Source organism: Typopeltis vanoorti, chromosome 1 (assembly GCF_054136105.1).
Source record: "Typopeltis vanoorti isolate ZY-2024b chromosome 1, IOZ_Tvanoo_1.0, whole genome shotgun sequence".
NCBI classification, from domain to species: domain Eukaryota; kingdom Metazoa; phylum Arthropoda; class Arachnida; order Uropygi; family Thelyphonidae; genus Typopeltis; species Typopeltis vanoorti.
The window spans coordinates 104,090,235-104,115,778 of record NC_143549.1 but is presented as its reverse complement, the minus strand read 5'-3'; the positions used below and the strand labels follow the sequence as shown (position 1 = coordinate 104,115,778).

Sequence of the window (25,544 nt, the reverse complement as noted above, 5' to 3'; positions counted from 1 at the left end):
CTTTGTCCAAAGTAAATTTTTTTTACTCACACACAAACACACCAAGACTGTATGGGCTACCTAAGGTCCACAAACCTGGATCCCCTCTTCCTCACTGATGCCATAAATTACCCTACCTATAAATTTGCTAACTAAACATTTGGTATCCAAATTCAACAAGTACAATATATCAAAGGCTTGAAATGTGGAAAGGCAGCAGGAGTAGATGATATTTGACCAGAAATGCTGAAGTATGGTGGTATAAAAGTCTTACAGTGGCTGCACTGCATAGTTCAGAAAGCCTGGACAGAGGGACGAATTCCTGATTGGAGTAGAGCTCTCATAGTACCCATATATAAAAAGGGAAATAAAACTGAATGTGAGAATTACAGAGGTATTTCCCTACTGAGTGTTCCTGGCAAGATCTATGCAAGTATACTTGAGAAATGGTTGAGAAGAATTGTGGAAGAAAACCTTGGTGAAGAACAAGCTGGATTGAGGCCAAATAGAAGCTGTCAGGATCAGATCTTCACTTTACGACAAATAGTTGAGAAAGCATGGGAATATAACAAAGATCTGCATTTAAGTTTTGTCGATCTGGAAAAGGCATATGACAAGGTGCTAAGAGAGAAGCTATTTAATACGCTACAGTTATATGGTGTCAATGGGGCATTATATCAAGCAATACTTAGCCTTTATTTGAGTTGTAAGTCAGCGGTTAGAACTGAATGAAGGAAGTACAGGAAGAGTGATGGTTTAATGTTAAATCTGGTGTGAGACAAGGATGTACATTATCCCCTCTGTTATCATCTATATGGATCACATTATGAAGGAAAGTGGTATTAAACATGATATCAGAATTGGAGATGTTAATGTCAGCTCTTTGCTTTATGCGGATGATGTTATACTTCTAAATAAATCCGCTACAAGTTTGCAAGTTTCCCTGACTAAATTGAATAACTGTTGTAATAGATATGATATGAAGGTCAGCATTAAAACGACAAAGACAATGAAAATAGGTAGAATTTTTGAAAATGTCAACTGTGTTGTGAATGGGGGACTTGTAGAACAAGTAAAACATTTCAGCTACTTAGGCACGACTTTTACTGAAGATGGTAAATTAAATATAGAAATAGACAACAAAATCAGCAAAGCTGGTATGGTGGGAAGTCAATTGAATAAATTCATATGGAATAAGAAAGAAATTAGTCGGAACACTAAATTAGCTGTATACAAGACAGTGTTCAAACCAGTTTTAACTTATGGATCTGAGAGCTGGGTCAGAAGTAAAACACTTGACCAAAGACTAGAGACCGCAGATATGAGAGTCCTGAGAAAGATTAGAGGCATGAACAGATGGCATCAATGACAATATCATATTAAAAATGAGGATATTAGGAAAGAACTTGACATTGTCAGCATCCAGGAATGCGTTAGCAGAGCTAATCTCAGGTGGTATGGTCACTTAAATAGAATGGGAGAGGAAAGATTAGCAAAACAAGTGTTCTCTGCCAGGTTGGCAGGAAAATGACCCAGAGTAAGACCAAGATATAAGTGGATTGATACGGTACAAAGTGCCTTAGACGATAGAAATATAAGATCTGATAATGTTGGAGTCTTGACAAGTAACAGACTGATTTGGAGAAAAATTGAAGATAGGAAGTTAGTAATGATGTAATTTTTTCATGTAGTACTGTCATATCCTGTACACCCCTTGAGGGTACATGGCAGGAATTTGATGATGATGATGATACATAAAAAAAAACTCCACATATTTTAAACCCCACCACATATAACCTTCAATTGGGGAGAAATTATCACTTAGTGAACTTTGATGTGTCATCCCTTTTCACTAATGTTCCAGTGGTTGATACACTAGAACTCATTTCCAAAATGTTACTGCTTTGTTATATAGATATAGGGGATATTAAAGATCCAACATTATTTCAAAGTTGAATATATGTACAAACTCTGTAGTTGTTTGGCTCTTTCTTTGATAATTATCCCCTGATATTTGCATAATCTACTGCTTTAAAGTGAGGTATTTAGCTGGAATAACAAGCTCTTTAAACAAATTGAAGGTCCACATAGCAATGGACTTCCCAATTTCACTGCATTGCTAACTTATACATGGAATTCTTCAAAAACGTTGGCGTGTAATTCCCCCCCCCCCAAAAAAAAAAAAAAAACCAAAATACAATAGATGATATCTTTGCCATTTGGCCACATAGCCCACAGGCTCTTTCTAACTTTTTATAATTTCTCAACAATATCTACTTCCAAATTACCTTTACTATTGAAGAGATAAAAGAAAGGGCTCTAGCCTTCTTGGATATCTTAGTCACATGGCACTCCTAATTTAGGACTCCATATGCTCAGTCTATTAGAAGAGCGCATGTGCGCGCGCGCACACACACACACAGCAAGTGCATACCTCTTCACATCACCATCCCCCTAAACTTTAAGCCAAACATCTTAAAAAGGAAAGAAAAAAATTTCTCTCTCTCTCTTCAACTAGACTGTATGTGCACTATATCTCTACCCCACATTAAAGGTCATCGTCATCGCAAATGGATATAAACCATATTGGTCTGTTCCATTTTCGTTATCCATCTAATAGTCTCATCCCAGGCTTCTCCTTCCAGTTAGTTTATATTTTATTAATAGTTTCGGATAGCAAGTGTTGACCATTCAGTTTATATGTTCTATCTAATTTTGTTTGTGATTGTTTAGTTTTTCTTCTATTGATTTTATTTTTAGTTCTTTTAAAATATCCTTGTTCCTTTTTTTTTGTCTAATAATGTGTATTTTGCAGTTCTTCTCATGAATTTCATTTCACTTACTTCATTTTATTCTTTGTTTATTGCCAAAATTTCGCTGCCATATAATAACGTAGGTACTGCTAAAGTATTGTATATTTTCAAGCGTGTTGTTTCTTTTTGTATATTTGGATTGAGTGCTCTATTTATCAGGCCTATAATCTGTAAAAATTTTGAAGTTTTTAATTTTATGCCTTTTTCTCTTTCATATGATATTTCACATAGATAATTGAAAGTATTTAACTGTTCTATTATTTTATTATTAATAACTATTTTGCTTCTGGCTGGAGTTTTTCCACAAAATGGCATTGTTTTAGTTTTATCTATGGACATTTTCATTCCAAACTAATGTTTCAAATATATATTGCTCTTTGTAAATTGTCTTCCTTATCTGATATTATTACCTGATCATCTGCAAACATTAGTGTATTTATTTTGTTATTCTGATAAATTTCTACGCCTGGGTTATTTAACTGTATGAATATTTCATTAATATAAGTATTAAAAAGTGTTGGAGACAGAGGACATCCCTGTCGTATTCCTTGGTTTGTAGATTGTTTTTCTGACATTTTTTCATTTATTTTTATTTTTATTTCATTATCTTTGTATATATTCTAATTATATTAAAGGTACAACAGATAAACTAGGCCAGGGGTCGCCAAACTTCTTTGACCATCGACTCCTTCAAGAGTTTCTTGACTTTTTATCGACCCCCCCTCTATTTTACTATTACGTAATTTTAATATTACTTAATATGTATGTTGATGAATTTTAGAACATTAACGCCCACTTGTATGTCAATGCACAAAAATGAGACTGGGTTCGAATACGTGTACGTATAAGTAAATAAGCAACTGCGCACATGTTGCAATGTCGTTCCTGCCACGCCGGCCAGGCGGGAACCACCACATCCGTTTATTGGTAAATACGTCATTTTGGCCTACTTGATTGGCCTCTGTAACTATTTTCATGACCTTGCTCCATCTTACAGGTCCTATTCATGCCACTGTTCCCACGATTCACTCTTAATTGCATTGTCATTCAGGATGGAGGTAATCCAAGTTAACCGAATTAAATATTACCCGTACAATGATGTCTTATATTTTTCTATTGACCCCCAATCGATCCCTGAGCCTGAATTGACCCCTAACAAAGTTATATCGACCCCTTGGGATCGATATTGACCACTTTGGCGACCACTGAACTAGGCTCACTCCTCAAACAGCACAATATTAGAACAGTCCAAACCTTTGGAAAAGTCTCCACTTTAAGCAAATTAAGGACTGCCAGTATCCTCTCTCCTTCCCATTTGTTTGCAGTATCTGCTGTCAGTGTGGGATCCAGTACTTTTTACAGGCAAGACAGATCACTATAATAAGAAAAGAACATATAAAATATTATTCAATATGGAGAACCAAATAAGCAAACTTGCTCAACATGCTTTGGATGAAAATCATTTCGTCATATGGAAAAAAGCAAAACTTCTGCACAGATCCCAGTTTAAATCATAGCTACTGTTCCTAGAAGCAGCTCGTGCTACAGAACCCAGTGAACGGTAATAGAAATGATAGCTTAATTCTAAATAAATTTTAGACCACTGCCCTATCTCCCTGCAAGTAATAATTACAGAACGTCGTCACTGCAGAGAGTGCCGCCACTGCCACCCTCCATACACTTGACTGCCCTTGCTCTGGAGATCATTTTAATTTTAGTCTTTGCTGGTTAGGTATCTTTAATGTGCTTTTGAATGCTAGCTGGCGCTGGCAAAATGTCAGGTTGTAAATATATTTTTTATTTAATAAATTATCTGTTTCATTTCTGTTTCTACATATCTTTTATTCCAGAAACTTCAACATGTAACTTTTGCATGTTTTTTGAGAATCCCAGAAATATTTCCTGTGAGTTCAAAAGAAGTTGGGTTATATATGTACACATCGGACTAGAGATTGGTATTCCTTCCTCTCATTTTTGATTGAATTGAAGTAAGGGTAAATCCCCTCCATAAATGACTTTTTCATGCTCTGTCATTTGGAAGGATCCACACCTATCAGTCTTGCCCATGCCATATTTTCTATAAGCTACTTGTTGCTGATGCTCACATTTCAAAATTTTTAATCAAGTGAAGCTTTTGTTTTATAGTGAACACAACTTTTTTCCATTTTTCAGACAATTTACTGAGAGTGTACACTGAAAAGTTACATATAACAAAAAACTATGTTGTTAAATTACCACTAAGAAACACTGACTTCTTTAGATAGTCATAGACAGAGAAATGTGCTCTTCTCTTACACGCTTTCCTCTAGCACTATGTGCTAGAGGAAAGCGTGTAAGAGAAGAGTGGAAAGTGTGTGACATTTCATGTGCAGGAGATGTCACACATGGATGTATTCACTTTATTTGAACCAAATACTCAAATGTATATGTTTATAGTGCATATACTCATTTAATTAAAGAACAAATCATAGCACAGATAATCAAGCATATACTGATCATAATCACTTCTGCTATACACTGAGATTTCGTAATCTATAATAATATATAATGATAATATGAATATTAAAATTTACACTATTTAAACATGAATAAATATCCAAAGAAGCATGGCCAGTTTGAGGATAGAAATCATTTTAGATTCATTCTGATAATTAATTATCCAAATTCAAAGCATTAAAGATTCAGGATAATGTAGATGCTTTGAAAAATCTCTCTCTCTCTCTCTCTGTTCCTTTTCAAATTTCATTCAAACAGCAGATTGAAGGCACACCTATGGTGTACCTTCATTTTTCTCCTATACTTGCTAGCTACTTTATGGAACACTTTGAAAATTATTTCCTTAATGACATTTCTCATGAACCTAATTTGTGGTACAAATATATTGACAACATATTTTCTAAATGAATGGTTCTCCATCAGTTTTAAAACTTTTTTTTGTCTTTAAAATAACTGCAATTGATCCTAGAATTCAGTTCACTCTAGAGAAGAATAAAAATCACCAGCTAGCCTTTCTAGATTTATTGATTCTTCATCATCCTGGTTAGTTTGCATTTCTCAGGATTTCGATAAGAAATGCACACTGATTGTTATATCCATGCTACATCACATCAACCAAGTCAAAAAATCAGAACCATCAAAACCTTGTAGGCACTGTGCTCATAATTTATGTTCAAGAAAAGGACCTATTACTCCATGAATTGCCTCAAATCAGACTTTCTACAAAAAAAAGTTTTATGAAAGTCCTTTTTTGGCAACACATTTAATAGTTTTAGGCTCCTAATCTCTGTCTCAGGAAGAAATCTCTCAGATTCCTCTCCCTTATATTTTAAAGGAACATCTGACCATATTGCTAGAGTGCTGAGGCCTCTCAACATTGTGGTGTCCTTCAACTTGTCATGAAAGTTTCATCCTTTCTTCACCTAATGACAAACTTCCTACACTTAGCTTTCAGGTATCTACCAGATCCCTTACTTGTGCAGCATGTTTTACTTTGGATAGTTAGATCCCTTGCTGTCTGAAAGGAAGAACAAGTATTTTATAGTAACTATGTTTATATAGTCTTATGTAGTAAATCTACATTTTGAAGTCCCAGTATCATCTTTAACACTCTCCTTTGCACTCTCTCTCTCTCCACTGTATCTGCATCACCTCAGAAACAGGAAACCAGATCTGTGCACAATAGTCTAGATGAGGTTATATCAAAGCCTTGTGAAGATTTAGAATATCTTTTCCTTATTCTTATATATCAATGTTTGTTTTGGCATTACAGTTATCCTCTGAGTTATATTTGCAATTGCTTGTGCTTCAACTTTCTATCTACTAAAACTCCAAGATTCCTAGCACGATCAGTTTCATTACATCAAAATCTGTAATTTTACATTTACTAACATTTAACTAATAGCCATTTTCACATGCCCACAATTCCTGCATATTCTAATCATTCTGTAAGTGCATGTCATTCCTGATTACTTTGCCCATCTTTGCACCATCAGCAGACAGCTCTATGTCATCTCTCGAATCCTTCTAAATGTCATTAATGTAATTGCACAAAGGACTGATCCTGTAATACACCACTGATCACCTTAAATTTTGCAGACTCTCACTCCCGTATATCATTTTTTGATGTCAGTCAATCTACCATTCTCTTATCCAAGCTAACAGTTTATAATCCAATTCCATATCTTCCAAATTATGCAACAGCCTTCCATCTTGCCAAAAGCCTTAACAAATGTATCCATTCCCATTGTTGAACTGAACTGTAACATTATTATAAAATGTGAGCAAGTAGCTCAATCATGCTGTTCTTCGCAAAGTATAGATTCACTGTTGATTCATCTCTATGTGAGCTCTTACTAACCTTTCCAAATTCTTCACCACCAGTCCAGAGATAGATCAGTAGTTAGACACATCAGTTTTTGCACCATCCTTGTATAATGGAATTATTATACATTCTTTCCACTCCTGTGAAATCTTCCTTCTTCTGAGACTTAAATTATACAGTCTGGTCAATGACATAGCCAGTTCAGCTGAACACTCTTTTAGCATCTGTTGTCTATTTTATTGGTCAAATTCTTATTCAGTTTATGCGACAGCTCTAGTACCTCCTCTCTCATACACCTGAGTTTCTTTATCCACTGAAGAGGTAGCACTCTGCTCTTTACATTGGTTTGATAGATTTTCAGAAAATTGGCACTCATTAGTGGAACAGTGTCTTCTGCATCTTTCACATTCATTCTTTCTTTTACTTACAACATAATGATAAAATTCTTTTGGATTGTTTTTAGTTTGCAGAGCAATTTCTTTTCATACTCGACTTAGCTTTTTTTTGCAAAATACTTGTTACTCTTCTGACCTGTGCCACATAATTTTCATAACTGACATCATCCTCAGCACATGTGGTATTCCTTCCGCATCATCTTTTTCTTAAGTCTCTTTCTTTATAAGATTGCACATCCATTTCACTCCTGCCCTATTTATTTTTCAAACTAGGTACACATTCTGATTTTGCATTATTTACTAGATAGAAATGTATCCCATGCATTGTCAATATCCTTTTCATCCAGCAATTGATGCTATAGGGCTGAGCCTCTTATTCTCTTCAGTTCATAATTTCTTATGTTTTAATTCATTAATTTTTCTGAGATGGACATTCTTATACATATCCACTTCCTGGATCAGTAGAACATGATTGCTGTCATCAGTCAGAGGCAGAATAGTCATATTTAAGTGAAACACTGAACCCCCTCCCCCTCTGAAACCATAATCAGATCTGTCTTTTTACCTTTTGGTCCTTTTGTCACATGCTCTTGAGGAAAATGTCTGGCGATAGTTCATTAAATTTGGTTTCATTCTTCCCATGAAATTTCACTGTTATTCATTCATTGTTCAGTATACATTTTATAATAAAGTGACAGTTGAGTTGGATAAAAAAAAATGGATACACAGCAATAACTGCTCGACTTGACGAAGACTGGGATAGGGAAATTATTATTTCTCTTCAGAAGGAATTATTATTTCTCATCTGGACTGCTGTGCATAGATCTGATCATATGGATTCCATGGGGATGAGGAAGTGGTGGCAGGGTTCAGAGACAAGTGACCAAGATTGGAACATGTGTATGGAATACTCCCTGTTAGGATAGACTGAAGATCTGTGGACTTTAAAGACTAGTTAATAGGTGAAAAAGAGGTGACTTGATAGATACATAAGTTATTAAAGAGTCTTTATACAATTGACACTGAAGAATTTCTTTCGGTACCTTTAAGAAAATAATATGTTTTCTGTTACCTTCCTTGACAGGTGCAAATAACTCTTCAAGTTTTTCTCTGAATTATCTTGATAATATTCTGGATTTTACGATTTGTAAAATTGCAATGCATCCACTGGCATTTTCACAATTCTCTCTTTTGTCTCATGATGCAGTTTATTATAGCTGTTGATCATTTCAGAGTTATAAAAAAATGCCTTTGTTTTGTTATAGGAAAGAAAATTGGAAGTTATGCATTTTCATTTCATGTTTATTATAACTGTTAAATATTTTTCATTATTATTATTATTAGACTTCCAGGGAGTCGAGAATTCAAGGGAAGCCTTTACAGATAGTACTGATTTAATTTTTATTAAATTAATTTATTGCTTTATACATTACCATATTATAATTATTAATTATATAGTACTGTATTTGCAATAATTACTTCACAAAGAAATTTCATACAAAAAAAAGGCCTACTGTCATGATCAACTATAATTTCACTGTGAGTCATGCTGAAGAAGTAACTGAAGAAAGTGCAGCTTCCATAATCCTATAATATGCTAGGATCTAATTTTATACTTTATTCATATATATCCATTGTCAACAGTTAATTACTTTAGTTTTACATTTTTTGGTTGTTGTGGAAGGCATTATTTTTCATGATGCATGTTATGGAAAGTCATGTTTCAGTTTGCAAAATTTTTCAAGAATAAAATCCATTTTAAATTGAGATCTGCTTGTAATAGAAAAGTTTGATGTATATGATAAATATATTAATTATAAGTTAATTCAACTAACATATAGTACTGGGTTAGTTGCAGTATAATTTCCTCTCGCTAAAACAAACTCTCAGAGACCTCAGAAGTAGTTTTTGTTATAGTCAATTTCTTTTCAAAGAGAATTATGCTTAGTGGGATTTCATTAAACTTTTTAAAACATTATACAATTTCTTCATAATTTGATAGAATGAGAGTCAACACAGAATTTCTCACATGGAACTGTAGGCTTTCATTTAAAAAATAAAAAGCTGTTCCTTTAGAATGCAGGTTTAAAATGTTGCATAAAATGTATCAAAGAGACTGGTGATTTATTCTGAAAATGTTTAATCATTTGTGAAAGTGCATATGGGTTTTTATTATGCAAATTGTTATTTAAGTGGAATAATGCATTCTAAATTGTACATTCATAAAGCAATATGAGAAGTTTATTGTAAAAAGATTTTTTTTTTTTTCAATGAAATAAAAATCATATTCCTTTCCTTTTGCATTAATTTTCCTGCTTTTTAATTTTTTTTTCGTGTTTTTCTTAGTGCTACCAATTTTTAGCAATAATACAGGAGGACATCATAAACGATCAGGTTCTGGAGTTATAAAAGAGATTCCCAGAGAAGCCTTACATGCTATTATGACCAGGTAAAACTGTTGTATTTGAAAATTTTATCTATTTTGATTTTAATAAAAATCTCTCACTGTAATTTTGAAAAAAATAAAAACTAAATAAAATTTGGATGAGGGAGAATACCAGTTCCACAGAAAGGAGATAAAAGGATTGAATGAACAGGAAGAAAGTTAATTTATTATTATTATTATTATTATTGTATGGGCACCTTCATGGAGTCCAAAGACTCATCGCAGGAGACCTAAACTATCCATGTAATCTATAATACCTTGAACCCATTAACAGATAACGCACTCACAACTGACTCTGGCAGCCCATTCCACTCATTCACAACTCTCCAAGCAAAATATCCAGTACTTGCACCCCTACTAACTGCACCTTTATTCAACTTCCACAGACCCTCCTTCCCTTGTTCTGGCCCCCTCCAGCCAAGTGCTGAAACATTTCCCCTACATCAATCCTATAAAACCCTTTAAGCAACTTAAATCTTTCTGTCATATCCCCTTTTTTTTCTCCTATCAACCAACTTCTGCAATCCACACACACACACACACACACACACACACACACCCTCAGTCTATCTTCATAGGGAACATTCCACAGACCACTCACTTCTGAAATCTTTTGCACTACTTCCACAATCCCAAGAAACCCAGGAGACCAGACTTAAGCATAGTAATCCAGTTGTGGATGTATCAAGGCCTCATAAAGAGGAATAACAACTTCCTTATCTCTTGTTGTTAATATGTTCTTCAATAGCCAAGTAATCTAATGGGCTACTTTATAACAATGTATCCTCTAAACTTTAACTCTCTGTCTACCACCACCCCTAAATCTCTAGCTTCATCTATTTCCTGGAGTACAGTGTCATCAATGCTATACACAGCTTGAAAGCTGTTTATCCCAAAATGCATAATTTTACATTTTTCCACATTGAACTGACACCGTTATCATTTGCTTATACTGACAGCCTATTTAAAACATCCTGTAAGCTCTCCACATTGCATTACTTTACCTAATTTTGCATTATATCAGCAAACAACTGAATATCCTTTCAGGTTTATTTCCTATATCATTTATATACAAATTAAACAGCAATGGCCCCAGCACTGAGCCTTGTGGCACACCACTAGTCACATGTTTCACCTCAATTGTGTCACCCTCTTATCCTTTTATTCATTTACCTATGTGATGGAATGATTGTTTGTTTTAATAGATTTTGAAGAATGTTGCATAATTATAGATGTCATTTGCAATGAAATTCGTCTAGGCAAATTTTACAAAAACATGCAGTTGAAATGTAATATTGTTTTTTTTTGTTAATATTTATTATTATTATTATTATTAAGAGGAGACCTCCATGGAGTAGGAACTCTTGAGGGAGGCTGTACTGTTTGCACCAGCTGTCATACCTGTTCTTGAATTCATTCACACTACTTGCACACACACACACAACATTCAATGGCAGTCCATTCCACTCGCATACTACTCTATGAGAGAAAACTCTAGCCCTAACTCCTTATTGACAGCATCCTTTCTCAACTTCAGTGGATGCCCTTGCATCCTTTTCCCCACCCTCCATAAAATGAAAAATTCTATCTACTGAAATCCTGTATGAACCTTTTAGAAATTTCTAAGTCTTAATCATTATTTTCCTGTTTGCTAGTGTCTGCAGGCTATAAATTCTCAGTCTGTCTTTATAATCAGTATTCCATAATCCTGATATCGTTTTTTACACTCTCCTTTGCACTCTCTCCACTGTATCAGAATCACCACGGAAACCAGGAGACCAGACCTGCAAGTAATAGTCCAAGTGAGGTCTTATCAAGGTCTTGTAAAGAGACAAAATGACTTCCTTATCTTTACATGTGAATGTTCATTTCAGCATTGCCATTATTCTCTGAGTTGTATTTACTAGTTTTGCTATATGAGCCTTGAACTTCAACTTCCAGCCTACTAAAACTCCAAGATCCCTAGCCTCATCAGTTTCTTCAAGCAATACAACATTGTATATTTAAATACACCAAAGTGCATGACCTTACATTTATCATCATCATCATCAAATTCCTGACATGTACCCTCAAAGGGTGTTCAGGATATGATAGTACTAAATGAAAAATTTACATCATTACTAACTCCTCCCTATCTACAATTTTCCTCCAGATCAGTCTGTTACTTATCAAGACTCCGATATTATTAGATCTTATATTTCTGTCGTCTAAGGCACTTTGTACCATACCAATCAACCTATATCTTGGTCTTCCTCTGGGTTGTTTTCCTGCCAACCTGGCAGAGAACACTTGTTTTGACAATCTTTCCTCGCCCATTCTGTTTAAATGACCAATACCACCTGAGATTATCTCTGCTAATGCTTTCCTGGATGCTGACAATGTCAAGTTCTTCCCTAATATCCTCATTTTTAATATGATATTGCCATTGATGCCATCTGTTCATGCCTCTAATCTTTCTCAGGATTCTCATATCTGTGGTCTCTAGTCTTTGGTCAAGTGTTCTGACCCAGCTCTCAGATCCATGTTAAAATTGGTTTGAACACTGTCTTGTATACAGCCAATTTAGTGTTCCGACTAATTTCTCTCTTATTCCATATGAATTTATTCAATAAACTTCCTACTATACCAGCTTTATTGATTTTGTTGTCTGTTTCCATATATAATTTACCATCTTCACTAAAAATCGTACCTAAGTAGGTGAAATGTTTTACTTGTTCCACAGGTTCTCCGTTCACAATGCAGTTGACATTTTCAACGATTCTACCTATTTTCATTGTCTTTGTCTTTTTATTGCTGACCTTCATACCATATCTATTACAACAGTTATTCAATTTAGTCAAGGAATCTTGCAGACTTGTAGCGGATTTATTGATAAGTATAACATCGTCCGCATAAAGCAAACAGCTGACATTAACATCTCCAATTTTGATATCATGTTTAATACCACTTTCCTTCATAATGTGATCCATATAGATAATGAATAACAAAGGGGATAATGTACATCCTTGTCTAACACCAGATTTAACATTAAACCATCTTCCTGTACTTCCTTCAATTCTAACTGCTGACTTACAACTCAAATAAAGACTAAGTATTGCTTGATATAATGCCCCATTAACACCATATAACTGTAGCGTATTGAATAGCTTCTCTCTTGGCACCTTATTATATGCCTTTTCCAGATCTACAAAACTCAAATAGAGATCTTTGTTATATTCCCATGATTTCTCCCCTATTTGTCGTAAAGTGAAGATCTGAGCCTGACAGCCTCTATTTGGCCTGAATCCAGCTTATTCTTCACCAAGCTTTTCTTCTACGATTCTTCTCAACTGTTTCTCAAGTATACTTGCATATATCTTACCAGGAACACTCTGTAATTCTCACATTCAGTTTTATTTCCCTTTTTATATATGGGTGCTATGAGAGCTCTATTCCAATCATCGGGAATTTGTTCCCCTGTCCAGGCCTTCTGAACTATGCAGTGCAGCCACTGCAAGACTTTTATACCACCATACTTCAGCATTTCTGGTCGAATATCATCTACTCCTGTTGCCTTTCCACATTTTAAGCCTTTGATTTATTTGACTTTACATTTATTAACATTAAAACGACAGTCATTTTCACATGCTCACAATTCTAGCCTATTCAAATCATTCTGCAAGTGCTGCACATCAGGAGCAATCCTGATTACTTTACCTATGTTTGTATCATCGGCAAATAGCTGTATGTCACATGTCAAATCCAACCCAATATCATTAATGTACAGATCGAATAACAATGGACCAAGTACTGATCACTGATCCTTGAGGCACACCACTGGTTACCTTGAGTTTTGCCGATCCCCCCCCAATATATGATTTTTTGATATCTATCAGTCAGCAATTCTCTTATCCATGCCAATAGTTTATATTCCAATCCCGTATTCTCCAGTTTATGCAGCTGTCTTCCATTCTTTGTTTTCTCAAAAGCCTGAGATACTGATTGGTTGATAGTGGATAATACATCGGTCTTTGCACAACCCTTGTGCAATGGGATTACCATACATTCTTACCACTGCTGCAGAATGTACCCTGTTCTTATTCAAATTATTAGCCTGGTTAAAGTAATAGCCAGTTCAGCAACATTCTTTTAGCATCTGTGCTAGTATCCCATTAGTCATTATTGCTGAATTCTTATTGAGTTTGTGTGCAACAGCTGTAATGCTTCCTCCTCATACACCTCGGTTTCTTCATCCAGTGAAGAGGTAGCATTGAGCTCAATGTTGCATACACCAGGTTGATAGCTTTTAGCAAAATAAATGCAAGCCCTAACAACAACCTCTTCTGCATCTGTCACCCTCACACCATCTGCATTCAGTAGAGTTATTCTTTCTTTTACTTGCAGCATAAAAAGAACCAGTTTCTTTTCATACTCAGACTTAGCTTTCCATACAACAGTTGTGTCTCTTCTGGCCTGCTGTTTATAATTTTCATGATGGACATCATCCTTTTGAACACAGTATTCCTTCCACATCATCCATTTCACTCCTACCCTATTTATTCTTCGAACTCTCGGGACACATTCTGATATTGCATCATTTAAATATTTTTTAAATGCTTTCCATGCACTGTCAATATTCTTCCCATCCAGGAACCGATACCATTGTGCTGAACTCAGTATACTCCTCAGTTGGTCATAATTTCCTGTTTTGTAGTTCAGCATGTAACCTTTCCTGAATGGAACATTCATTAACTTAGCCACTATCCAAGTGAGTTCTGCATGATCACTGTCACCAACCAGAGGAAGAATAGTTACGTCTTTAACTAAAACACCCTCTGAGACTATAATCAAATCTAACACTATTTATTCCATACATGAGAGGTGGAAGAACCTATAGACATCAGTGCTGTGTGGTGTGCAGGTGAGGATTGAGAAAGTAGAAATATATATTGATACTTTTCTTGAGTTCAGATGTTGTAGTTGTTGGAAAATACTTATGAGTAGGTCTGTTCCATAGGATAGAGTTCATCATCATCATCAACTTCCTGATATGTATCCTCAGGGTTGTACAGGATATTATGATAGTACTAAATGAAAAGTTATATCGTTTCCAACCTCTATCCAACATATCAGATCTTATATTTCTGTCTTCTGAGGCACTTTTTACTGTATCAATCCACCTATATCTTGGTCTTTCTCTGGGTCTTTTTTCCTGCCACCCTGGCAAAGAACACTTGCTTTGCTAATCTTTCCTCTCCCATTCTATTTAAGTGACCATTACCACCTGAGATTGGCTCTGCTAACACATTCCTGAATGCTAACAATGGCAAGTTCTTTCCTAATATCTTCACTCTTAACACGTTCGCTGCCAACTACGAGTATACTCGTAGTTCATGTATGAGCTTTACAAGCCAACTACGAGTATATTCGTATGTCGATTTACTGACCTCCTATGCCAAAAACGAGTTAACCCTTAATATATTTAACTTAATTTGGACTCTTGGATTCTGAATAAAGCGAAGAGCACATCTGGGGGCTTGGTAGAAGGGAAATAATTTCAACTAAAATATAGTAATTATATATGTGCCTCAGAAGCCAACTACGAATATACTCGTATGTCGATTACCAACCTCCTATGCCAAGCGCGAATTAATCCGTAGTATAACACGTAATTTGTAAATCAATTTAAAACTAATAAAATCAATAAAAACCAATCAATAAAATAAAAAACAATTTATTCAAATTAAGAATAGTACATTTTAAAACAATTTTCCACACACGATGGTAGTTTTTCCTGGCAAACAGGACAATAATAACGTGTTTCGCGTCTTCATTTGTTTCGTGTACACACACAGCATGGATTTGTCAGGCAATTCAGCAATAAAATCATAAGATATATGATTTTATTGCTGTTTTTTTAATATTATTATTATTATTACATAACACCTCCAGGGAGTCCAAAGACTCATCGAGGGAGGGCACCTACTCTACAACTTTCTGTCTCTACCACTCCACCAACCGCGTATTTTCATACCCAATTCATTACAATGGTTATTCAATTTAGTCAGGGAATCTTATAAACTTCTACTGGATTTATTTAGAAGTATAACATCTGCATAAAGTAAGGAGCTGAGATTAACATCAATTTTATATAATTTTAATACCACTTTCCTTTAATGTGATTCATATAGATAAGTAATAACAGTGCAGTCAATGTTTACCCTTGTCACACACCTGATTTAACATCAAAATCTTCCCGTATCTAATTTATTTGATACTGCTGGCTTCAGCTGAAATTGAGACTATATTTTACTCGATATAATGTCCAATTTACACCCTATAACTGTTGCATTTTGAACAACTTTCCTCTTGATACCTTGTCACATGCCTTTTCCAGATCTACAAAACTAAATGCAGGTCCTTATTATATTCCCACAATTTCTCAACTATTTGTCTTAAAGTAAAAATCTGATCCTTACAACCTTGATTTGAGCTGAATCTAGCTTATTCTTCACCAAGCTTCCCTTCTACAATTTTTCTTAGCTGTTTCTCAAGTATACTTGCATAAATCTTACCAGGTTTATTTCAATTTTTATAGATAACTACTATGAGAGTTCTATTCCAGTATCTGGAATTTGACCTTCTGGCAGGCCCTCTAAATTGTATAGTGCAGCTACTGTAAAATTTCTGTTCTTCCATATTTAAGCATTCCTGGTCGAATATCATCTACTCCAGCTGCCTTTAGACATTTCAGGTTTTTGAAGGCTTTTTCTACTTCAAGTATGGACATGTATCCCTGGATACATTCTTGTTGAGTATTTTCTACCACCATGTTGACATTGCTTGTTTCATTTAGCAATCCTTCAAAGTAATTACTACAAACAACCACAGTATCTTTACCTTCGATTTTTCATGTCACCTTTATCATCTCTGATTCCTTTTACAGTAAGTACTCTTTTCTCCATTTCTTATCTTCTTCCTTCAGCAGCCACCAGAATATTTTGCCACCTTCCTGATATTTACTATGTTCTTACCAAAGGAGGCTTCCCATTAATTTTTATTTAGCTAGTTTTATACAGTGCTTCACTATCTTACATTTTTCAATGTTTTTCTCTATGAGCATAAGTTGACTTACTTACTAGGAACTTTCAGTATACTTTCTGCTTTCCTTAACTGCCTCTTTAATTTCCTTATTCCACCATGGAGTTCTGATTTTTCTATATTTTGCAGACAGCCTAACCACATATCTCTTTGGCTGAATCAATTGATGTTTTCTTTAGGGTTTTCCACTGAATCTTCAGGGTTTGGTTCTTGTTTTCAAAATCTTTCATTTTTTCTTGAATTGTGTTTGCAATTCTACAATTCACCACCGAAAGCTGCTAAACTTTGATTCGTTTTAAAACTTTCTTACATGATCTTCTTTTCAATAAAATTCAAATTTGAAATTGAAATTTTATCTGATCAGAACTAAAGGGTTCTTCTTTATTCACTTCTAATTTTAAATCCTCCATATGCTCTTTGTCCTGAATCCATGGGAAAACATCATTCTCAACAATAACATAGTCTATGAGACTTGTCTTATTTCTTGCATCTTCTCTCCATGTGAATTTATGCATGCTTTTTTTTATGTTGGAATATGATATTGGTAAGAACTGATCATGTCCTACACAGGGAACTGTTGTTTTTTTCTTCTGGAAATTCCATGGAACCCATACTATTTCATACAATAAAAATATTGTGTTAAGGACCACGAGTTGATGGCACTTGCTGGCCATCTCTTCACTGGGTGCCACTTAAAATTGTGGAAATCGTGAGACTTTGGTATCATGTGATTTTTACCAGTCACTTGTAAAATCTCTACCTGAATACTACAAAGCTGTCATAGTTGTTCATAGTATTCTGTAGAAGGATCTTCTACAGGATACTAAAAAAATAAAAAAAAACATATATGGTTTTTTGAAGGAGGGTATATTTTCATGTTTTATTTTTGTATTTTTTACACTAAATATTACAAACATGTACAATGTGAACAATAATATGTTAGTATTATGGATACTTATTGAGATAAGGGCTTTCAAATTAAAAAATAAAAAAAATAAAAACTAGAAATGTTGCTGTTTCATGTAATTTTTACAGTACTGTATGTTATATCTGTGTTTCCATATTTTATTTGTTTAAATATGAGTAATTATCACTATCTACAATAGCATTATGAAGTAACTTAATAAGAGTTCATTATATAAGCATAAAAATCGAATAATTTTTTTACAGATCTTCACTTATGAAATTTATTATAAAGATAACTGTAAGTATCATATTCATTAATAATATATTTGAAATGACATAAGTTTTATTAATTTTAACCTGCCATAAACTTTGGATATGTCTTTAAACTGATGTGTCCTTTATCTTGAATCACAGTGGTTAAAGAAATAACAGACCAAAAATATTACAAGATTTAATTAATTTGATTTTGCTGTTGTGACAGTTGTCACAACATTGCAATATTAATTAAATCTTTAATTCTGTATAGTGCTTTAAAATCCATGTCAAAGTGTATTTTGTGCTGAAGATGTGTTGTCATGATGTAGGCAAAATACTGCTGTATTAATTAAATATTTGAATATGGTTTACAGTGTCTGTTTTTTGTTATATACAAATTGCTGAGTTATACTCTAGATGCTGTGAAGAGTGGTATTTAGAATTGGAAATATTAATGATAACTAATAATTAAGGAATTGACAGTGTACACTAGAAATATAAATTAAATAAACTTTAATATATACTTTCCGATATTTCGTCAAACGTCACATTGCCATCTTCTTGGGAACTTATTACAAAGACAAGTGCACACAAGTACTACATAACAGCAAATGAGAACCGAAGCTAGGAAGCTAACGTTTTCCTAAAGTCCTGATGGTGCCCCCTGGCTGGCTATATTGGTAGTTCTTGGCCTTTGGGCTGAAGTTCTTCTGATAAATGTTTCCTAAATTTGGGGCAGTCTCATGCATCCAAATTTGTTGAGGTTGGGCACGTTCCTAAGGGCTGAGGCTGATTCCATGAATAGTCTTTCATATTTGAACTTGCTGCGGTGTATTACTGTGGCTTTCTTCCATCTTATTCTGTGGCGAGTATCCAGAGCGTGGCCTGCAAGCCCAGAGTGGCTGTACTTGTGAAATCGGATGTAATCCTTGTGTTCTGAGATTCTGATATTTGCTGTCCTGCCTGTTTGGCCAAAGTAGGACAGTTTACTGCTGAAAGGGACCTGGTATACACCAGGTAGGTCTAGGGGAAGTGGTTGGTCTTTAGTGGAGCGGATAAGGGATGCCAATTTTCTATGTGGTCTGTAACAGGTGGTCGAGTCATGTTTTTTATTTGGATGCATGAGACTGCCCCAAATTTGGGAAACATTTATCAGAAGAACTTCAGCCCAAAGGCCAAGAACTACCAATATAGCCCGCCAGGGGGCACCATCAGGACTTTAGGAAAACGTTAGCTTCCTAGCTTTGGTTCTCATTTGCTGTTATGTAGTACTTGTGTGCACTTGTCTTTGTAATAAGTTCCCAAGAAGATGGCAACGTGACATTTGCCGAAATATTGGAAAGTATATATTAAAGTTTATTTAATTTATATTTCTAGTGTACGCTGTCAATTCCTTAATTATTAGTTATCATGTATAACCAGCGTATAAGCCTCTCAACAAGAATAATGGAAATATTAAATTTCCTGTTAGTGTAATAAAATAGCATTGTAGTAATTCTCGTTATGTATAATAATGGTAATATATAATAAATATATATAATAAAGTAATGGTATAGAAGAAATCCATATTTTTGGAAAATTTGGTCAGTGCAGATAAAGACAGAGAAAAATATTTTCACTTTGGTAGAGTAATATTTTACTTAATTCTACATTAATATTAATAATGGAAAGGAGTCGTGCATTTGTAATTCTCTAGCTTGAAATTCATGTATCAAGGATTTTCTGATTATTTTCCGTACTTTCAAATTCAAAGAATAGCCACACACCTCTGATAAATGCTGTGTGCCCTGCTTTCATTGTTCAAATTATACAAAATTGATAATAGTGTTAGTTATTGTATGTGATATGCTATAAATTAGCTTATTATTTCAACATTTTGCCAAAGTTAAATGGGCATCTTCAGGGGAACATGTATGCAGGCACTCTTCAGTAAAAGATAATTACATGGTAAAAAAGGGCCATGATATTGGCTGGAAATTTGTTCCGTAGAAGAAGAATAGGAAGAAACATATCAGTGATTGGGCATTTGTGTAAAAAAAAAAGGCAGTTATGTCAGAGATGACTAATAACTTTTCATTATTAAATGTAACATTTTTAATTTTGTTTATGAAGTTTAGTGTATTTTATATAGGTGAGAGAGGGAATGATCTGCCAATTCCTTGAAAGCTGATGCTACTTTCTTGACTAAGTGATAATTAGGGCTGTCACTTCCTTCCTCTGTTGGCTATGCTGGCATGTTGTTTTAGTGTATGAGTAGGGACATGAGCATAATGTGATAACAGTGTTTTTAACAGTTTCCATTGGGCATGTGGCGACCAACTTAAGTAATTTTGTTTTTTTTAAAACACAAAATGAGTTTCAAATAATAGCATAGCATTTATAAAGAGTGACTACAACAGGAAGAGAGTCAACAGAATCCTTCACAAGAATGCTATCAAAGATAAAAAAAAAATTAAATAAGTCCATAGCCATTCCTTACATTAAGGATATATCTGAGAAAATAGAAAAAATGCAATATTAAGGCTACATTAAAAAGCCTCCTCAGCTCTTCTAAAGATCCCCTTCCTCCCCTTGCCCATCCAGAAGTATACCAAATCTGTTCTAAAAATAAAGTATCTTTGAGAGCATCCTACACAGCTCAATATGACACGTCAGATTGATAAAAGCCCCTTTTGTATGTGTGTTAAAGAGATTATGCAAGCTATGAGCATGAATGTTGACAACATTACCTACACAAAATGTAACAGCATTCCTCCATGGCAGGTTTGTACTCTGTCCTGCACCTGATCACTGTTCTGACTAAGAAAGTCTTGCACTCCATCATCTCTATATGCACCATTTAATGTACACAGAACAGAACACTCTGAATTCTTTCCCATTATAGCTCAAGGTCTGAGACTTCTGTTTGGCTGCTGTATTTCTTGACTTTAGCATGTCCAATCTAATATCACTTGATTCAGCTTGTATATGTGAAAGAAAACTGCTATCAAAGTGTATGATTTATATAGATGCATTGAGTTCTTACAGGCCATCTCCTCTTTGTGTACAATCCACATCCAGTGCTTTGTGAGGTTCTAAAATTGTATGTTTAAAATGAAGAACCTTAAATTTGATGTTTGGTTGTGCTTGGATTCCCAGCCACATTAAAACGAGGGAAATGGGACCTCCAGATCAGTTCATTTTTTTTTTTTTACATACTGTTTGTCAGTCCCATATACATACTACAGTTTATAAGATCAAAGCTAATTACCCAATGGCAGTCATCATAGCTGGAAGTACTGACAAATTAATTACACGAGATTAAACTTGAAATTAAGCATTAGCAGTCTAATCAGCATAGAAACAGAAGAGAGGAAGTTGTTCTTTCTAGACTCTGCATAGATTGCAGTTCATTTCACACATTATTTGCTGAGGACTGATGATCTCACCATTTATCACATTCTGATGGAGTGACTTCATTCAAGAAAATAATAAATTTGTTTGTTATTATATAAATAATATAATAATGTGTTATTATATAAATAGTATAAATATATTTGTAAGCTTAAGTTTTGGGAAAAACTTATGTTAGAAGTTTAATGGAATGAAAAAGCATTGGAAAGGATTAAAAATATTTAATTCTTCCATATGTCATCTTAGTTACAGAGACATCGTCAGGGAGCACAGTATGAGACATAACACACACACATGAAAGCAGCTCATAACTATGTGAAGTACATGAATGGAAGACTAGAATCCTAACTAGGTTGGGTTGCCTGATCATCCTAGGCCCCCTGACTGATGTCCCACCTAGTTAGGACTCTAATCTTTCATCCACTTGATTCACTTTTGTCTTTGTGTGTTACAAGTCTCATTGTACAACCTGATGATGTCTCTGTAACTGACACGAAATATTGAAAGAATTAATCTTAACAGACTCAGACAAATTGCATGAATTTTGAACTTTTTAAAAATAATTAATTTATACAAACACGTTTGATTATAAATTATATTTATTTTTGGATACTTGCTTTTTTTAATGTAATTTACTAAATTATCTCTTTTTGTACTGTTTATTATTACCTTGAATACTACTATAACCTTTTTTTTTTTTTTTGGTGCAGTATGACCTTTGCTGTCCTTGTGCCAGTAAATCCCTAATCTACCAACCACCCAATCAATATATTGAACTGATGACTGCATCCATAAATAATGTGCATGTAAAATGATATGCTTATAAATATTCACGTTTTTACATTACTATCATTGAATGATAAGTCCATCAACTTATGAAATTGTTAGTTTTCTGGCCTTTTTTTTTTCACAGGAATGAGACAAGCAGAATTATTATTAAGTAATATGAGCTTTTTCTTTTTAGATTTTTCTAATAGTTGTGAAATATTGCATTTATAAAATAAATTTTTTATATATCAACTTTTTCTTTTAACTATTTTTAGGATACCCTGACTCTTACTGTTATAATTTCCTGTTTAGCAAAGTTGTATAATATCCTAAAAGTAAGTATCCAGCACTAATATTTTTATACCTTACTTATGGTATTTGTGTTATAATGAATCTGTGTGTTTTTGTGTACTACTAGAGAATTTTCTTCATTTTGAAATATTGGTTTAAACCTGCTAAGTTTTCTAACAGTTATACTAACATTTTATTATGAAGCTTTTGGAGTGTGATGGCACCTCATTAAAAATTCTGTTACAAAACTGTAACGAAATTTATCAGAATGAAAAATGCTGCATATTTTACCATCTTCCTTTGTCAATTTCTACTGGTATCAATTGTCTGCAGTCTTGACTACCTGCTTATTTTACCACCTGGAATTAGGCTGTCAGTGATTCATGTGTTTATAATTTGCACACACTAGTAAATACAAGCCACTTTGTCTGTTTTCTGGAGAGAAAACCCTGCCATTTGTGTTTAAGCCTTACTAACTTAACCATTTGTGAAAAAAATGCTTTATGAAGTTCTCACAAACAGAATGAACTCTTTCTCCTTGTTATAGAAGCCTTAAATATTACCATGAACTCTGGCTATTTTATATAGCAAGGAAAACCTACAAGCAGATTGAAGGCACATCTATGGGCTTTCCAATTCCCCCCCCCCACACACACACACCCCACCATTGCCAGTCTTTTCATGGAACATTTTGAACACACAGACTTAAACTGTAGCCCTCTCAAACCCACAGTATGGCTATGTTACATGGATGACATGTTTTCTTTGTTTGGTCATGTGGCTGGGATATATTGGATATGTTCTTGGCACATCTCAATAACCAACGCCCAAGACTCTATTCACCTTTGAAAAGGAAAGCAAAGCAACAACTGTGTGCCCTTTGTTGACAATCTGGTCACCAAACTTCCTAATGGAACTTTAACTTTTTTACTCTGCAGAAAATGTATCCATCATCTATCACATCACTACCCTGCCTGGCAATATGGTATCATCAAAAATCAAACTGAGCTAGAACCATTTACTCTGACTACACTAGTCTCTCCATAGAACTCAATTATGTCTGGGATATTATTTTAGTCAATGGCTTTCCTCTTCACAAAATCAGTAGAACTCTTTTCCTATTCCTCCAAACCTAACCCCTCCCATAAAATCCAGAACATAAAAAAAATCCATTGTTATTCCCTACATCCGGGGCACTCCAGAAAAAAAAAAAAAAAAAAAAAAAAAACATGTTCTAAAAAGGTACGATATAAAGATCTCCTTGAAGCTACCCTTATCTGCTCATCAAAAATCCTCTCCATCGTTTTGACCATCCTGTTGTCTACATCACCCCTTGCTCCTGCAAACTTTCATATTTTGGACAAATAGGAAAAACTATTAATATTTGTCTGGAGGAACATAGTTTCTATGTCCATTACTTGAAGTATATTGGAGTAACAAACTATGCATATGCATACATATGAATCATCAGGTCCAATGGAACAAAACCTCCCAAGGACACAAGACTGTCAACTGGTGGGTGAAGGTTGTTTGGTGGCAAAAAAGACTTGTATGAAGTTGTGGTACAAGTTACCAAGAGGAGAACTGACAACCATAGTATACCTGGAAGGGGAGCTTGTTAGGAAGAGGTCAAGTGTGTTGGCAAATTGGAAGGGATTGTCTGGTATTCTGGTAGGAAGGTTGATGATCTGAGCTAGATCATTGCTGATGGTAAACACCTGGGTATTCCTGCCTGCTTGTTCAGTGAAACTGGAGAAGAGGAGCCAATATGAGTTGTAGACATTGCAGTCCCCAAGAAGGATGACCTTACTGTTGGGGTATTTTGACTGCAGAAGGTCAATCTTTAAAGAGAAGAGAGAAAGAAGCAGAGTTTAAAAGAGAAGGCTTTAGAGAGAAGAGATCTTAAAATATGTGTGTGTATATATATATATATATATGTGTGTGTGTGTGTGTGTGTGTGTGTGTGTGTGTGTGTAATAAACATCTCTTTTTTTATATAATTTAGTTTATTTGGCATTGTAATACTGTTAAAATAAGTTATAAATAATGTTGAACATCTAAGCTGGTCTATTAGATTGATGATCCTACACGGAGATGATATTGTATACAAAGTGTTACAGTTTGGTAAATTGAAACTGAAATTAGCCAAACAATTGAATGGGTTAGCCTTCCTTAAATGATGCCATTCCAGCAATATTATTCCTGCTTTTATCATATTTAAAGAAAAAGTTCAATTAGGCTAAAGCACATCGTATTTACCGAGAAAAAATTGCCACTACTGACATGCAGCTTACCAAGTTAAACAGCACTATAATGGTTTACCAAGTTAAACAGCACTATACATGAAGAACTATTTAATGTTTTAAATCCTGAACTGTGGACCATCCTGTATCACATTTTTTGAAGTTTCAGCAAAAAAAGAATTTGCAAAAGCAAGCACTTGAAGAAATTTGAAATTCTACAATAATGCCAATGTACTATGCTCCAACTGCAACTTTGACAGGATCATGTGGTCGTAAATTTATCATCACAAGTACTTACAGTAGAGGCCAAGAATGCTCTCAGTTGTATTCATAACTTCACTGTTACACCTAAACAAGTTCTAAAACTAGAAATTATGATGAACATGGCATCTACAATCTTCCACCTTTAATAGCCAATAATATGCATTTAGACAGCTAGCATCCTAAACAAATCTAATAAAAATATGAATCAAATGAATAGATACGAATAAAAGAATGAAATAGTTGCTTTAAAAATGTTATATAAGAATATAACATATTGTGATTACTAAAGCTGATATGGGTAATGAAACAGTTATCATGAAAATGAAGAGGATTAAAAAAAAAAAAAAAAAAATGCAGGATCTCCTAAGTAACAGTTCTACTTAAGACCCC

General features: G+C 34.4%; 1 protein-coding gene across 1 annotated transcript in view; it reads left to right on the top strand.

The window, feature by feature from the left end:
- IntS8 (integrator complex subunit 8) overlaps nucleotides 1-25,544 on the top strand; it is a 307,298-nt gene that overhangs the window by 231,122 nt on the left and 50,632 nt on the right. Inside the window, exons 19-21 of the mRNA XM_090392448.1 lie at nucleotides 9,855-9,957; nucleotides 18,205-18,238; nucleotides 22,632-22,691. Coding sequence (XP_090248574.1) covers nucleotides 9,855-9,957; nucleotides 18,205-18,238; nucleotides 22,632-22,691 — 197 coding nt within the window. The remainder of the gene's footprint in view (nucleotides 1-9,854; nucleotides 9,958-18,204; nucleotides 18,239-22,631; nucleotides 22,692-25,544) is intronic.